This window comes from Tyto alba, unplaced genomic scaffold, assembly GCF_018691265.1.
Source record: "Tyto alba isolate M040663 unplaced genomic scaffold, T.alba_DEE_v4.0 Super-Scaffold_2, whole genome shotgun sequence".
Classification (NCBI taxonomy): Eukaryota; Metazoa; Chordata; class Aves; order Strigiformes; family Tytonidae; genus Tyto; species Tyto alba.
Window position 1 is genome coordinate 18078951 of NW_024881282.1, and position 17322 is coordinate 18096272.

General features: G+C 36.4%; 1 protein-coding gene across 1 annotated transcript in view; it reads left to right on the top strand.

The window, feature by feature from the left end:
- DDX10 (DEAD-box helicase 10) overlaps positions 1-17322 on the top strand; it is a 188946-nt gene that overhangs the window by 98427 nt on the left and 73197 nt on the right. Inside the window, exons 14-15 of the mRNA XM_032990776.2 lie at positions 11222-11335; positions 12713-12874. Coding sequence (XP_032846667.2) covers positions 11222-11335; positions 12713-12874 — 276 coding nt within the window. The remainder of the gene's footprint in view (positions 1-11221; positions 11336-12712; positions 12875-17322) is intronic.

The window sequence follows — 17322 nt, forward strand, 5'->3', positions numbered from 1 at the left end:
ACTGATTCAGTCCCATTGACTGTGCTGGTTCAAGTGACTGCTGGATCCTCCAGTATTTTTTCTCATCATGACTTAGTGGATTTGGAGAGCAGCATTGCTCTATGCGCTTTGGTACTTGTGATGGTGGTGGCACCAGGTCCATGTGTGTGTTTTTCCTATGCAGGAATCCACAGAGCAGATGGACTTTTCCTCACATTTATCAATGCTTGAGCTCCCTGTGTGGGAGCTATGTCCAAATAGGCCTAATCTTGAAGATAAATCCTCACAGGTTGCCAACTAGTATTACCTCTTCTTTTTTTTTTTTAAGTGTCTTCAGTAGTGCTATGCCCAGGTGGAGACCAGATGAATGCTTTTACTTGTGTCGGCTCCTGTGCATCAAGATAAATTTGTTTAGTCCTCTAAAGTGAAAGGAATGCGTGCCATCTATGTCCATCTAAAGGTGAAATAACACTCTTTAAAAAATAAAGATGGGTATCACACTAATCTGCTGGAAAACTTAGACTACTCAAATAAACAAAAATCAATTCTGGGTATTTTTTTAAAAAAAAATGTGGTCTTTACTATTTGTGGTCATAGCCTGTGAAAGATTATCATTGTGGTATGGTAATTAAATGGGCATCGTTTTTGGTTTTAGCATGTGCAAAGGAGGAAGAGAAATTGCTGAGATAAATATCTTTGCAGAGTAACTTTTTTGTTACTTTCTGTTGGCAGGTCAGGAGAATATAGTGAAAAAAATGTTTTAAGATGCTTCAGCCTTGGCTGACGCTTTGTCCTGGGGCCATGCATGGTGGCTTTTGAGGGAGAAAGAGAATGTCATACTGCTCATGTATGATAAAATATACTCAACCTTAAAAGCAGCATGAAAGCATGGACTTGTCATCTCACCTTTTGACCTAAGATTCCTCTGCAGGGTATTTTTAAGCCATGATTTTAATGATTAAGCCTTGTGTGCCTTAATGGTTATGCAGAAAAGTTTTTTTTTTTGTTTTTTTTTTTTTTTTTTCTTGAATAACGATGTCAACTACTAGAAAATACAGTCACATTAAAAAATAGAATCTTTTTTCAATGTTTAACTAAAAAAGCCTCAATTTTCAGTTTTTTAAATGCTGGCTCGGCACTGCCTTCTTACTGTATCATTCAGTGATTACATTTCTCTGAATATTTCAATTTAACTGTCTTGCACTAAGATATTAAATGCAGCCTGGAGAGAAGGATCAATTCTTTTTTTTCTGGAGACTGAAAAATTACAAGTTCCAGAGCATTGCATGTTCTCAGCACACCTGACCAGGCTCTTTTAATCCTAAACAAGGCAGCCCTTGCCTCCCCTTCATACTTGTCTCCTCTCACCTCCATTTGGAGTGTGGACCTTCTTTCATCTTGAAAACCAGTGGTGGATGAATAGGCGGGATCTTCCACCTGCTGGAAAGTGAGAAAAGATCTCAATGTTGTCATTGTTCGAGATCTGTAATAGAACAAAAGGTGCAAAAAAGGTTCAAGTTTTTCAAGCTCCTCAACTCCACATTAATGTGTTATGGGGTTTGGGTTGAGGTTGGTTTGGTTGGTTGATTTTCGCTGGTTTTGGTGTTTTTTTTTTTTTTTTTTTTTTTTTTTTTTTTTTTTTTGGGAAGTGACAGACAAAAGATGGCTGCTTTTTAAATAATGTAGTTTAATATCAAAGACATGCTCATGCTCTTGTTTCTAACTTGCTGTGTTTTTCTGGAAATAGCATCTTCATGATAACTTTTTCTTGCTCACAAAAATGGAAGCTCTGGAATAGGGAGGATGAATAGCACTCAACAAAATAAGTTTTTTTGCTTGTTGATTGATGTTGTATGAGGAACACTTGCTCATTTACTAAGAAGTAATTCTCAGTTTAGGATAACTTCAAGCATCTACTTCTCTTGGCTCTGTAAGTGCTGGAAAATTTGATGGCTGCTGTGTGTTTCTGTTGGATTTTACCAGAGGAGGATTGTGTTGTAATGGTGCATTACCTTGTAATGACAGGGAGTGGTGGAATGAACATATTTTATGTCTTGATCGGGCACTGCAGGTACTAGCGGTATTAATCATTATTGTATACTTCTTGTATATTTTCAGTCTGAGGCAGTCTTTGAGTTATTAGTATATCTTAGCTTGTACATGTTTCTTTAAAATATATTTTTCTACCAACCTTAAGCCCAGTAATAAATTAAAGCTATGTTGATGTGTTCGGTTTTAAATTACATTCTTCTGGAATGTCTTTATCTAAATTTAGTCAGGCATATTCAATTATAACTTAATTTACTTTTTGCCTAGAAATATGTAAAGTAGTTCACTACTCTCTGTTACATCTTGCTTTTAAATAAACTGCATGAGAAGGTCATGGTCTTGTATTACTAAAGGCATAATGCTTTAGAAAGAGATGTCGTTGCTGCTTATGCTCACAGGTAATGGAGATTTTCAGGCTAATGCAATAGCTGTACTGAAAAGTTCTGTGCTCCAGTGCATTAAATAGAGACATCTTTCAGAGTGAGATGTTATCTAATTTACTGTAAGTCACAAATCTATTAAATAGTTGTTTTGTCCATATTAGATCTTATAATGGTAAACTTTTTTTTTTTTTGCTTTATTTCTTACATAATATTCTTAAAGATTTGGAAAATGAGGTGCAGTGATTTTGCAAATCAATGACAAAAGCTGTTGGAATATACAGATACTAGAGTTGTGTGTACAATTACATAATTTTTAGTACGTAAGTCAAATGTTTGTTTTGTGGGCTGGGGAAACTTGACTCTTCACTGAAGCATTCTTTAAAATCTTCCTTGTTCTGTTGAGGAGTCAGAGATAGCTATTAAAAAAAAAAAAGCAGAGGGAGAGGGAAAGATAGGGAGGAAAAAAGCATGAAAAATTGATTGCATAGTACTTCTCACTTATGGTTCCTTCAGATACTGTGGGATTTTATAACAGGGTAAAACATTTTTTTCAATCTGGAAAATGAAAGCAATGAAAATTTTTTCAGGGATGGAAGGATATAGATGCACTTATTTTCAGGATTTGGTTTAAATCTGTAGAGTATAGTTACTGCTGTGAGGATATAGGAATTACATTTTGGAAGATACTTCAGGAGTAGGAATGGTGCTCTGGCATTTCTAAATTACCTGTAAAGAAAAGAGGAAATAGAGCAGAAGTAAACATCTTAACATGAATGGAGGGTAGAGGGGATGTGTGGGGAAAAAAAAAAAAAAATCCTTTCTCTCATCTAAATTCATAGTTGGAAGTGCAGAGCTACTGGTGGAATCCTGAATGTCCTGCGAAAATAGTTAAGTGTTGAAAATGATGGTGTCTTTTCCATTGTTTAGATGGCTATGATTTTTAAGTGGTAATTCATAGAATAAGTTCAGGAATTTAATGTGAATTCTGCTATACCAACATTTTTTTTTTTTTTTTAAGTCTTTGCTTATTTTACTGACTTGCTAGGAAGAGAAACTTCAACCTCTATCTATCTCTGTTTAGCCTTGGACAAAACTCCTGGTTTTAAGTCTTGATAGCAGCTGCTGAAATGAACAGTTAATTACCACATGGGATATGCGTTCATTTATAGAAAAATTGCAGTAATTCAGTAGAAAATTATTTTAGTCGTTTTCAGTGTTTTAGAAGTATTCTAGAGAAATACTGCTACATGGTGTCAGTTAGGAATGGGAGTAAGATTTATCATTGAAGAACCATTTAATAAAGATTTCTGTTCTTAGGCTTGGTTCTTGTCTGTAGTTGAAGAGAAATACTGGTCATGGAGCCATTTACTGGTGCTTCTTTCTCATTTTTTCGGATATCATAGTCTATATTGAAGTAAAATTGATCTCCTAAATAAATGCTTTAATACAATGAACTGTATCAAATACCCATCTAAACATAGAACCAAGCTCATCATGTAACTATATTTCAGAAAATTCCAGTTGTTTTATCAAGTTGTAAGTTGGCAAGTTTTTTTAGTCCTTACTCTTGCATTTTGTGTTAAATACTGAGATTTTAATCTTAATTTAGTTATTTTTAATTTTCATGGCTTAATTTAGTTTGTTTTATAGAAGATAAGAGTATGACATCCTTCCTAAACAAACTCTTGTGCCCAGACAAAAAACTTTTAATAAAATTCAGATTCAGATGTAATCTTCTGTCCTAATGGTAGTCAAAAACAAAGGCAAGCATCATCTAAGCGTGTGGTTGCCATAGTACAGTTCTGTCATTGGTATGGTTTCTTATCTGTTGCTGTTTCTTTGATCTGAAGGGCAATTTAAATCAGAATGATAGTGTGGTGAACTGTAGGTCTTGTGGTCTTTGTCTGTAATGTGGTTAGCAAGGTTGAACAGTGGTTATTAGAAGCTTCTCTTATTTCCTCTTTTTTTTTTTTTTTTCTTTTTTCCAGTTGCTGCGATTTTGAAAGGATTCCTATCTGTGCTATTCTGTATGCTGAGTGCTGTTTTTCTCTTGAATACTAACCTGGATTTATCCTCATCACAACTGTTACTGTAAAAGCCATGTTCAGTTCTCTGTGTAGGTTGTTCTAACCTAGAAAATGGTGTCTTTCAAAATCTACATTCTTTCAATAGCTTTAGCAAGTAAATAATGCATAGATGTAGCAATTAAATTAGCTGTCCTGAATTTCCCTGTTCAAACTGTAATGCTGCTTAAGGAATCACCAACCAATAATTTTGACTTTGTCCTTTTTCAATATCTTGGTTGAAATCTTGCATCATACTGGTTAAAAAAAAAAAAAAAATAACAAAACCACCCACACCCTGAAGGAAAAAACACTCCAAAACAACAACTCCATCAATCCACCCTTTTAACTTAAGCCATCACTTGAAAAATTAAAGATCATATTGCTCTTGATACTTGACTGATGTACTTTAAAGTTCATAGAAAAGCAAATAGAACAACAGGTAAGGAGTGCTGGTTTTGTCTTTTGAGTACCAACCTCCCTATTTCCGTATCTTCACAAATGTCATGGTAGAAGCTATGCTCAGTGTTGTATATTGATACTATGCAAGTTGATTGGATAGTGTCTGTGAATTTATGCTTTCTAATTTTTAACATTTAATTAAAAGAAGAAAAAACAGAATACTTCACCAAAGCAAAATTAGTCTCACTTGTATTACATTAGAAAAACCCCAACACATGTTAACAAAAGAAGCTTGTTTTCCTAAGAAAGGTTGAGGGAGTTGTGTTGTGGAAGCGGAGGGGTGGTTTGAAGAACTGCTGCTTCTCAGTGGCTTCGGCTTGTTGTGGTGTTCATGCCAGTGAATAGTGGCCTATGGCTTGTGAACAATCAGCAGGAATTAGGAAGGACTGAAATCTAGTCATTGTAGAGAAGTGGGGTGGAAATTAAAATAGAGCCCACCTAGCTACTACAGATCATGAAGGAAAGCAGCATCCATAGATCTTGTGGTCAAATCCTAGAATTTCTGCTTCTCTGGTCCTTTATACTCAACAGGAAGACAGATGGCTGGTTGAGTTGAATTGTATTAATAAGAGGAAGCTTTTTGGTGTTCAGAGTTTTGTAGGTGCTTGAAATAATATGGACTGGACTTCAAAGTTTGGTTAATTTGCTTCTCTTGGTGCTTTCCTTCTTATGTTTTATAATTATGTGTAAGGTGTGAAGTTTGTATCTCACAGCTGTTTCTATGGTTAGATATTTGTCAGGAGGAGTGAAAATTTCTCCTTTAACCTTACCTTCTTTGTAATTAATCAAAGCCTCATAGTCTGAGTTTGGAAAGTTTATGGAGGTTGAGAGGTAATGCTTTATGATTAGGCTGCTTCAAACTGGTGGTTGGAGGATATTCAGTCTACTGAAATTTTTGTAGTGCCTGACAAACGAAAACCATGTCTCTGTGGCATGAAGAGGAAGACAGCCTTTCTCTTTGTCTAAGGTTTGGTAGCTTCAGTCTGGCAAGCCTGTGTCTTACTCTGTGGGGAATTACTTCTGAGTCTGAACTGGGAGCTTGACGGGGGATTGACGTGCTTGGTGATAATATGTGATAATACTTGCTCCTATTGCAGGCAGTTTCTTGAAGAAATACAAAACAAGTGTGTGAAATTGAGTACCACATCGATTTTTGTTTCTCAGAGGCAGTTGCTGTTGAACTCTGGGTAAAGTAATGTAATAATGTTGGGAGAGACTGAAAAATATTTCCAGGTACGGCACCATTCTTCCTGGGAATTGTAAGGTATAAGCAGGGGTGGAGAAAAAAGCCCACAAAACCCCTAGAAAAGCAGTAATTCATGTTATAACTAACATGACTGGAAAATTGATTATAACTTTTTTTTTCTACTGGTATTTTACCCTGCCACAATTCTGTACTCTGGTCTTTAAACAGTTCCTGTAGTGAATATACTGTGCTTGCTTTCACAGGCTTGTTGAGTTGAAATTAAAAAGGAAATTATAGTTAGAAAGAAAGTAACTTTACATTTGATGATTTGTAGCACTACAAAGGTCAAATCAAACATGTTTGTCTTCATTAGGGTAAGAGACTGTAAGTGCTTTCATCCTGAGTTACTGAGGATTACATATTAAGTCTAAACTGTTGGCTTTAAAAATTGTATTAATAAGAAAACTTAGTCAATTTTGCTATTCTAATATGGACTCACATTTGTGTTTCTGATGCCTTGCCTCATCAGAAAAAAATTGTAATTGAAAACCAGTAAATTCTGTCTTAAACTTGTCAGTCTTCATTTAGAAAACCTTTGTCATACATTTAGCTAAGAATATCAGATCTTTTAAGCCAGAAAACAGAAGCCTGTTCCTTCTTGAGAAAGTTAGAAAAGAACGTGCATATTAGCTGTATTGTTTCTGATTATATATCAAAATGTTTGAATTTTCTGTGCTTCGAAGAGCTAGTTTTTATTCTAACTCATTAAATAATCCAGCAAGCCATCTGGCATGTGCATGTGGAAGAGGAAGAAGAAATTTAGGCTTTTGATTAGTAACAATAGAAAATCCCCCAACCCTGCAGCTGAGCCTGTGTTTTATGAAATTTTTATAAACTTTCATGACTCTTAACTTCTAAAGTTTAACTGTTATATACCATTTTAAAGAGGTTGATTATCACTCTGATCTTGTTTGATCAATTTAACTCTTGCCACATCTTCTTAGAAAAAAAGGTGAGGCTTGCAGGCCTATTTTGTGGGGAATAGGGCGAAATGTGTGTGCTGGTGAGCAGCAGGTAGCCTCGTCTCATTGACGGGGAAGTGTGTGTGCACTGGCTGGTGCTTTAACTTGTGTTGCCAGCTTGAGTTCAACTGCAGAATCCCTTTGATATCTAACAGCAACATGAAATTCTGTGCCCAGATCACACATGCCCACTTGTTCAGATCATCAGCTTATTTGATGGTGTAATTCAGCTTCAGAAATGGATTTACTGATGCAGGTATTAGTTGAGTAGGTTTTGACACACAGTGTTCTCTGAGTAAGCCAGTCAGTGTGGGGAGCTGCCGTGCTCTCTTGGCTCACTTGAAAATGCCCAGGCCCCTGGCTTTCCGTGGCATTAGGGGCAAGGTCTGTTTGTCAGCAACAACCCTCCATTCACTCATGTCTGCTGATGTGAGATTGCTTCTGCCTGCAAAGCCTGTGAGCCCAGATTTCAGCTGTTTACTGAGCAGTTAGAGAGGAGTCATTGCTCCTGCCACAGTTGTATTCTTTGCAGCACTTGAGGTTAACAGATGGATGAGATCTTCTGTCAGCCTCCAGCAGCTGGTGGTGTCTGCTGCTGTAGTGAACTCGTGAGGAAAAGAGAGGAAGCCATGGAGAATGCGGGTTAAAGGCTAACCTGCTGCTTGTAAATTGTCAGGTATCTTCCAGTACAAAAGATGAAAATGAGTAAGCAGAATGGCTTGAAAATGCAGGGAACTGGGGATTGGCACTAAAGATTGGGAAAGCTTGAGGTCTGCTGTCCATTGCTGTTAAGCTTCTTACAATGGATGAATCAGACTCCTGCTTGAGAGGAAATTGGTGTTTCGGTGTAGCCGTTCAAATCTGGGGTCAAAGCAAAGACAGGTGGTGGCATTAGAAATTTTGGTGAGGGCATTAAGTCTTTGGGTGAGGGGGCCACAGAGAGGGGAGGAAGAGACCGTGAGCTGAGATGAATGTAATCAACTCATCCTGCATCAAGACTGCAGCCAGTTGAAGGAACTCCTGGCTCAGGTTGTGTTCAAGACAGAGTGGCAGCTGCTGGGGCAAGAGGTACGGGGAGGGGCTCATGAGATGTGGGGAGTAGATGCTCTGAAAGACGCTACTGGAGACATATGGAGGGAGAGACTTAGGTGACAGAAGAGATTGACTCTAGGAGTATTCAGGGAGTCCAGAACCGCATGATAGATGTCTCCAGGAGAGGACCAAAGCAGCATTTATGGGACCCTGTGGTAGCCCCAGGGCTATATACACCCCATGGCTAACCTGCCTGACTCTTCTCCTGGCCCATGTAGCCTTCCCCATGGGACAGAGAGACCATGGCAGGAACCACCACAGTAACCCACCCAACTTCCCTCCTGGGCTGCACCACTTCTGCTGAACAGTGGAAGTTATGTAGTTTGTAAAATTGTGCCAACATCTGTGATGAAAATATTTTGGTATCTGAGCCCATTTGGTCTTAAACTGTGACAGTCAGTCAGGAGACAGTGTCTGAAACTGAGGGAGCCTTGGTAGCCATTGTCTTTGAAGTGTGTTCAGTTTTGTAAAGCAATGAAAGAGTCCTAATAAAAAACACAGTTTAATTATCTATGGGGTGTGTAGAGTTTTATATTGCTTCTGTTTCCTGTATGTTTTTTAAAATTCTGATCTCTTACCTTTTCTTAATGCTGCATGTTTTAAATCTTCCAAATTCACACACTGATCTTGTACTATGCTTTTTATGTGTATAGTGAGGGAATTTAGCTTCGCATTCGGTTTCTCCTCCTCTTGTTGCCCCTCTTTGGAAATTTTGTCCTGTCCCATTTTTTTCCATGCTACTTTGCAGCATCAAAATACTTCATACATCAAAATCACACAGAGGAGGGAGGGGGAACAAGGTGCAGCTGGAAATACTACCTGTGTATGCATGCAAAGACAACCCACTGGATATTTTTGTTCATTGGCCAGGAAAACCTTTATTAAACCAAGTAATCTCAGTAAACAGCTCAGATTCACATTTATATGTAAGTTTATAAAATCCTGATGTACCAATTTGAAACTTATTTTGCTGATGTGAATAACACTGGCAGTGCAGAAATAAAAGATTATTAAAAAAAAAAAAAAAGAAACAAAATGAAAAGCAACCAGTGAAAGAAAATGCTGTCATAGTGAGAAGTATCATCCTATTGCCTTGAAATACATCTCTCTGAATTCTTCCTCTGGACAATTCCTATTATTCTAGTAAATAATCCATATTTTGAGGTGAGGTAAGGGGTTTATACTTATGCAGACTCTCATATAATTGCTGTTTGTAGGATAAGGAGTGAGGGACTAGCGCAGCTTTCTAAGCTGGTAAAGGTGTGCCTAAGCAGTAGTAGCAGCACAGTGCAACAAAAATCGTATGAGAATACTGAGGATATAAGTGCTGCTACAGTTACTATTTTCTATAATAGATATGGTCATTACTTTATAACACAGCACAGTAGCTGTCACAAACCATTTTCCTGTTAGGAAGACTCTAATTTTTCTCTTTTACAGTTCATATTTCAATGCATTAGTGTGCTGACCATAATGACAGTGATTTTCTGAGTTAATTTTTTTTTGCTTCCTTTTATAGTGGATTTGGTATAAAACATGAAACTGATTAAAATGACTGAAATAGAAAAGTGAGAAAAAGTTCAGTTTTTTCTTTTTCTCTCTGGTTGCTTTGATCACTTTCTATTATTTATCAGAAGTTTAGACAGTTTAGTGACTTTTTTATGGGCACTTTTTCCTGAGTAGTGGAGCTTTACAGTCTTCACAGAATGATGAATGAGTTGTGGGTCGTCTTTGAAGTCCCCACATATTCCTGCAGCTTATCTTTTGCTACACAATACTTTCTGTAAAGTCAGTGATTGCTTAAAGTGTCCTCTGTGTGTATTGTGTCCTGTTAGATGCCTGAACACAGTTGGCCTTTGCTCTTGAAAGGAGAGCTCTGAGAAGGAGAGCTGGAGGTTGGGAATCTCCACGTTCTTTGCTTCCATGATGTTGCTACCAGATGGATGGCTCTGTGAAACCTATCCAGGCCATCTATGGATATGACAATTTATTTTCCACTGCATTTTACAGAAGTAATTAAAATGGTCCTCTCAGAGTTGCAAGCTACCTCCAAAATGCGAAAATACTCTGGATAAATCCTCAATCTGTCAAAAATAGAAGTGACCCCTTCACCTCTTCTTTCTAACAGCAAGATTGCACACTCAAAAAATAAATGCAACTTCAGTATCAGTGTGTTTTATACAGGGATAGTGTTTTGCTCATAATGCTTGCTTTTTCCGGTCAGTGTTGCTTTCTCAGTGGTAGCCAGGAAAGAACAACCTCAACCTGTTGGAAGCAGCATTAATGTCTGGATTTCACAATCTCTGCTGACTAATTAGTTTCCCTGGTGTCTTCACCTCTTGTTTCACTACAACTTTTTTCCTAATGCTAATAACTTTTCCTTATCCTAGTAATTTTTGTGATTCTAATTGTTATTTAATGCTAATTTTGGTAAACATCTCCTAGCACTGATGATCTGCACCCTGATGGGACTGCAAGGGGCAAGAGTTACAAAATAGGAAGATTCTTACGTGGCCACTTGTGCCCTGCATTGACACAGAAATAACTCAAACTGGTGTGCTGTGGTGCCTGCAGACACCATGATTGCAAGTGAGATAGATGAAAGTGGTATCTGATCAGTTGTAGCTAATGGCTTCAGTCAGTTATACTGAATTTCTTGTCTGATGAGGCCTGCGAACAGCATAAGGGGGTGAATCTACTGTCCTTGTCCCAAAAAAGTGAGTTTTGAATGAATCTGGTGTCCTGCTGCGGACAGGATTTAAGTTATACTGATTTGTTATCAGAGTAAATGAGTTCTTTGTGATACGGACTGCTTAAAATGCTTTTATAGAAAGGTCTGTTAGCTAATTTTTACTGGAATCTACTCTTATTTATGTGTCTTAGGAATTACATTTTAATGCATCTAATTGCTTTTAAGAAAGCTTGAAGCTTTTTTTCTTGTGACTAGGAAAAAAAACATAAGAAATCTCATTTTTGTTTATACAGAATGCATCAAAATCAAAGATGAAGAAAAAAACAACTAAAACCCAAGAAGCCAAAAAAATCTTGAAGAAGAAGTTTAAAGTCAACACAAAAATAGTCTTTACTGAAGATGGAGAGGTAAGATCAATTCAAAACAACTGTATTTTGGTGGGAATTGAATTTGTAGTTTCTATAAAGACAAATTATTTATACTTTGTATAAAAAGATACACTTTTCAAAAGTGTGTGATTTGTTGTGTAATTGGTTTAAGTTCTGCAGAACTGCTTAGCTTCCATTTAGAATTCAGTTCCACTGGGGACAAATAGGAATGCTGATCACTGACCTCTTTTCACCTTTGTGCGTGTAAGATACTTGTATGAGAGCTATTACTGAACTGTACCTCTTTTCTGCCTATTATCTTCAATTTCACGTGGAATCAAGAGCCTATTTTTTTCCTTACAGAAATGTGAAACAATTTTTCTGTAGGTATTTGCCAAAGCTCCCCCAAGTCTTGAATTAATGTACTGGAAGTCCCTGGATTTCTTTCCAGTATTCACTATTTATAGATTAAAAGTTTTGTTAGGAAAGCTAAGGAATTATCAGATTTTCACCTACTAGTGCTGATGTAGCAGTGCATTGAAATTTGCCAGTAATTTAATTAGATCTTTTAATAGGCCCTGGAAATATGTATTGATTTTATACCGAAAGGAACTATAGTGGTTGCTAGTCACTGTAGGGTTTCATTGTGGTGATAACCTCAGTAGCAGGACTCCATGCTCCATAAATTTTTCTAACATTTGATTTCACAGCTTCAGATGCTGTGTACATTGTTTTTCCATTTCCAGCACTAAGAAAAAAAGTAGCGCTTTTATTTTTTTCAGTATGGCATAAACTGAAAGAGAAGTCAGCTTTGCAAATATTTAATGTGCTTTTGTGACCAAATAAAACAAAGTATTTTATATTGCAGGTAAAGGGAGTATAGCCATATAATTATTGACATTAGACAAAATTTAAAAGGTTTTAGAGGTTGCCTCATTGACTGGAAGTTGTATCTTCAGATATTTCAGATATTCAGAAGCTGTTGTCTCATCTTTAAATACATATGCAGATCTTTTATCTATCTATGCAATGAAGCAAAAAAGAGTGAGGATGGAGAAAACAAAATTAGCATAAAGATTATAGTTAGAAAAGTAGCACAGTAGAGAAGAGGTGACTTATTTAAGGAAACATAAAGTTTGCATCAATGGATGTTGTTCTTGCTTTTTTTTTTCTGGGATGTGTAAAACTGTTCTATTCCACATGCTTTTCTTTGATAAAACTCCTTTAAGAAATGTATCTTTCTAGAATATACAAGTTTGTATTGTGCAAAAGTTTTGTATGTTTGTCTCCTTTGCAAATAGCTTTTTTTATTTAGTCTATGAAAATAATGTATTGGAATATTTAGGGCATCAAAACTGTGATGTGGGAAAAAAATGATTCTAACTGTTATTTTTCTTGTTGACGTGTATAATTCAGTTAGTGCAGCAGTGGCCACCTGTGCAGAAATCCAGTTTGGCGAAAGTAGATGAGGAAGATGATTCCAGTGGTATCAACTTCGATAAAGTGAAAGAGATACTGCGGGAAGAAGACAAATTTGACAAAGAAGAATATAGGAAGAAAGTCAAGGAAAAACATAGGGTAAGTTGATTTCTACCTCAATTACTGAAGTGCAAACATAGATACTGTGGTATGGATTGCTCAGTGAGGAAAAATACTTAAATATGTTGTTAAATAAGCATAGTACAAGTTCATCTGATTTCATGGGTTTTTTCAGGACTACCTTACACACAGGAAGACTGATCTGATGTAAGTAGCTGGACATCACAAAGCATTATGAAATACCAGTTTTTGGTAACAGTGGAGCTTTATTTACAACTCTAGTATTTACAAATCTGGAAGGAGTTTAGTGGTAGCATATGTTTTTTTAATGCAACATTCAGTGGAATGGTTTGTTTCACAAAAAGAAAGCATTGCTTTGCATTTGTGCTCTAACAAATGTTGAAGATGATTAGGGGGAAAGGAAATTGAAAGAGTGTCTCTGAAGTGTCTTCAGACTACCACTCGCTCAGCATTCAACATTACATTTCAGGTGGTTAAAAGTGAACTTTTTTGCAGTGGTGTTATTAAGGGCTATCAGAATTTATTTCATGAATTATTCAAATAGTGTCATATAATTTTTGTCTGTAATTTGAAAACTTCAGTATCTGCAGTCTGACTTCTCTCTGGCATTTAAAAACCTTTAAATTGCAGACCATAAGTTTGCAAACTGCTTCTGTGTTATTTATCATGGACCAAAGCAGAGTTTTCTGACCTTGTCACGTACCAGTCATGTGGAATACAGCTGGATGTCTTTGAGTTCAGGGATCCTTCTGTTACTCTCTGTGAGAAAGATTTGGATTTCCACAGATGATGGATAAATGCGAGATCCCAGGACTGTGTGTTACTAAAGGCCTGCTTTATACTCAAAGCTTCTAATTTCCAAAGCATTAAAAAGTGTTGTTTTATCACCCTGCTCTGCAAATCATGATTTTATCCAGTTTGATTTTATCCACTGATTGCTAGTGCGTAATGTTATATGTTCTAGTGTCTGTTAAGGTTTGTATTTGAACAAAATAATTTGAAGGAGATCTGTGAAAGCTTCAAGTTAGTTTGGGCTCTCAAGTATTCCAGCTAAAGTTCAAAGCATAATTCAGACAATTAATTTTAAAGTCTACTCCTATAGTCCTGATACAGTCATTTGACAGGTACAGAGAATCTCACCTCCTCTAGTGAAGTGCTGCATTTGAAAGTAGCTACAAAGAAATAATGTTTTCTGTGCTATAGGTGGAATCATAGTCAATTTTACAGAAAGCAGTACTATCAGATTTCAAGGATGCAGCATAGTAAACAAGGAAGGAGAGACTGATTTATGACTCTCCAATTAACCTGGTATTCACTAACAAATTCGTATATGTTGGATGATGCTGTTGTATGTTTGACATCAGACTTCAATGATTAAATACTTCATCAGTTGGTCTGTTAGCAGAGCTTCATTGATATAACGCTGAAGAGAACAGATTAGATTGATCAGATATTTATCTGCATTAAAAAAAGTATTTCAACTGTGGAGATACTATGAAAAGAGTGCTTCTTTTCAAAAATGAGGCCAGCAAAATGAGCAGAACTGGCTACATCATCAATATCATGGGGCTTTTTTGTAATTATGAAGTGTCAAGTTTCTTGTTACCTACCTTACTGCATGAGTGTTTTTTGTAAGACATCTAATTATTATCCTTTATGAAATTAAATGAAAGACATGAATGGTAGTATGTCAAAAAGAGGGAAATATATTAAAAAAAGACTTCTGATTGAGGTGCTGTGAAATGTGTGTCTAGTTTTTAGGGTTGGCTTACTGCATTCAGTCATTGCATGCATGTTCAGATTTTTTATTTGTGGCTTAACGATTTGAGGTGAAAAATACTTCATATGATAAATTCTCTGTATATGATAAAATATTCAGTTTCCTGATTGTCATTTAATTTTTGAAATGTTCTTATAAACAGTTTAGTATCCTAATATCCAAATTAAAAGGAAATGAAACTTGAAAGAAGGGGCAGGAAGATGATAGGTGGGAGTTCAGGATTTACACGAGTAGAACCTCATTTGCCTCCCTGTTGTCTTACTGACCTTGTGTTTAAAGATGATCCTCCACCCTCACTTCAGAAGGCGTTCAGGTTTGAGATGCCACTTCATTTTATGTATTAATTATTACAGGCTATGTAGGGTAAAGCTGCCACACAGATTGAATGATTTCTGTTACTCTGGCTTATTACTAAGTCATCCTTTATGTCAGGGATTCTTGGCAGCCAGCTGTTGCTGCTTAGGAAGCAGCTGTAATAGTAATAGTTGGGAAAATAGTCAAGTCCTGCTCTTTTGTCTCATCCAATCAGAGACAAGCACTACCTCCTTTCTCTTGAATCGCAATAAGCTGTCCAGTGATCAGAAGACCCCTGAAGAGCCTACATTGTTACTGTGTGGGGCAGATATTACTCTTTTTTTTTTTTTTCCCTTAAGAGGAAATATATAATTAGTTAAATTCATACTATGGTATAATTTAGAAATCATAGGTAAGTGTCATAGATAAACATTATTTTAGCCATTTCAGCCATTGGTTTTTCACTAGTGTTTTTGGGGAATTTATTGTAAGTGGGGCAAGTCATCAGCCCTTCATTAATGAACAAAGGCTAGAGAAAAATTTAAACTGCCTCACAGTAAAAAGGAATCACGCAGCCACTTTCACAGTGACTTCCCAATGGTATTTAAAAACTCTCCTACCTCATAAGGTTTCCCTTCCCAGAAGGTAAGATAATCACTCAGCAGCAGGTACTTAGTTGAGTTTGAATCTTCGTCTGTCATCTCAGTGATGTAAAGGAAGAACTACTACTCAAGTGGACGTATCATGACTGTACTGCAGAAGACTGATCAGGTGCCTAGTCATTGTGTGAATTAGCTATTAAAAGTTTGGCTGTGTATGTAACCCTGACGGGCTAGTGGTTAAGTGGCTAAGTTATTTCTTTGTCTCATTTGGAGGGAAATGCTGAAACTTAGAAGAAAGTATGTTACCAACAAAGGATATGAAAGTAATAAAAAGAGTAGGGGAATTTCTCATTTTTATTACCTCAGATTTTGCATAAATACAGATGTCTCAGTGCCCCTTCTTGTGTCATTGAAAGAGAAGCTTTTGAAAGTCACATACTTTCATCCCATCTTACACATCCCCTCACTGGTATTCATCAGTCCCTTTTATACAAAGTCTTAAATCCATCGCTTGTAACTGTCATTGCTTCTTTTAAAATCCTCTTTACACTTTACTATCAGTCAAAATGCATCATGGCATAGCATGAACTCTGTCATCTGACCTTTCATTTATGCAATAACACTAATTATTTCATTCCCATCTTTGTTTTAATTTCCTTTCCACAAGCAGACTGCAGTAGATCTTTGTCCATTTGACATCTTTTCTAACAGCAGATGTGACAACTGTTTCTTGGTTTTCCATGTTGGTTACTGAATTCTCCTACAACTCTCACCTTTCTAGCTTTTTGAAAAAACTTAGTTAAATTTTTCCTCTCTACTTTTAAGATTTGTTCAAGATCTGTGCTTAACTTTTTCATCAGTTTAACTTTCTTCTGTTCCTTCACTTTCAGCAAGTTTCAAGTGTCTATTTTGTATTTCCTTTTCTTCCTACTGCAGCTGATGCTTGGTATAGTTTCTGGGTTTGTATGTTTGGCAGTTCCTATTCTTTTCTTTAAATCAATTTTTGAAACATGATAAATCTACTAAAGTTATTATATAGGTAGATTAGAAGATCGCTAGAGACAAATGCATCTTCATTCTCTATAAACCAAATGTAGCAATCTGTTACATGGTCAGGTACATCAGGAATCAAAAAGTCCTCTGAAGCTGAATGTATGCTAATGCCCGAAGTCTCTACATTGGCTTTAAAATGTTGACTTAGAATAACAAAGTAATTTGTGGAAGGCTATGAAAGCATATGTTGTTTTACCCAGTTTTTCCTATCTTGCCCATGGGCTCAGATTTTGATTTATATTGTGAGTGGATGTAGAAAAACAGAGTGTTTTTATAAAGCTTGTCATTTTATAGGTCATCTTCCATTGAGAATCCCTCTCTTATGGTTTCTTCAGTATAATGTTGAAGATCTTTGGGGGGGAAAAATGAACTTCTTAAAATCAAAACTTGTACAATATAGTTGGGTTTATTTTTTAGGTGTATATGGCCTGTAAGCTTAATACAAAATTTCCTTGTGAAACCATTTCTGATGAAGAGCAAAACTATGCAGAAAGTATCCACAGGCCATTGCTTTTAAATCCATTTGTGGATGTCATTTAAATGAGCACAGTTTTCAGTATGATCAGAAAAATGTTTTGGTGCGTTCATGAGATGCTTGAATTAGATGAGATGCTTGTTGCAGTGCCTTAAGGCTTGTGGAAACTTGCAAAGCATCTACACTGTAATTAGGTTTCCTTCATGAGTCTCACATTTTGTTATCCTCTCCTTACTCTGCAAATGGGGAAAACTTGAAAATC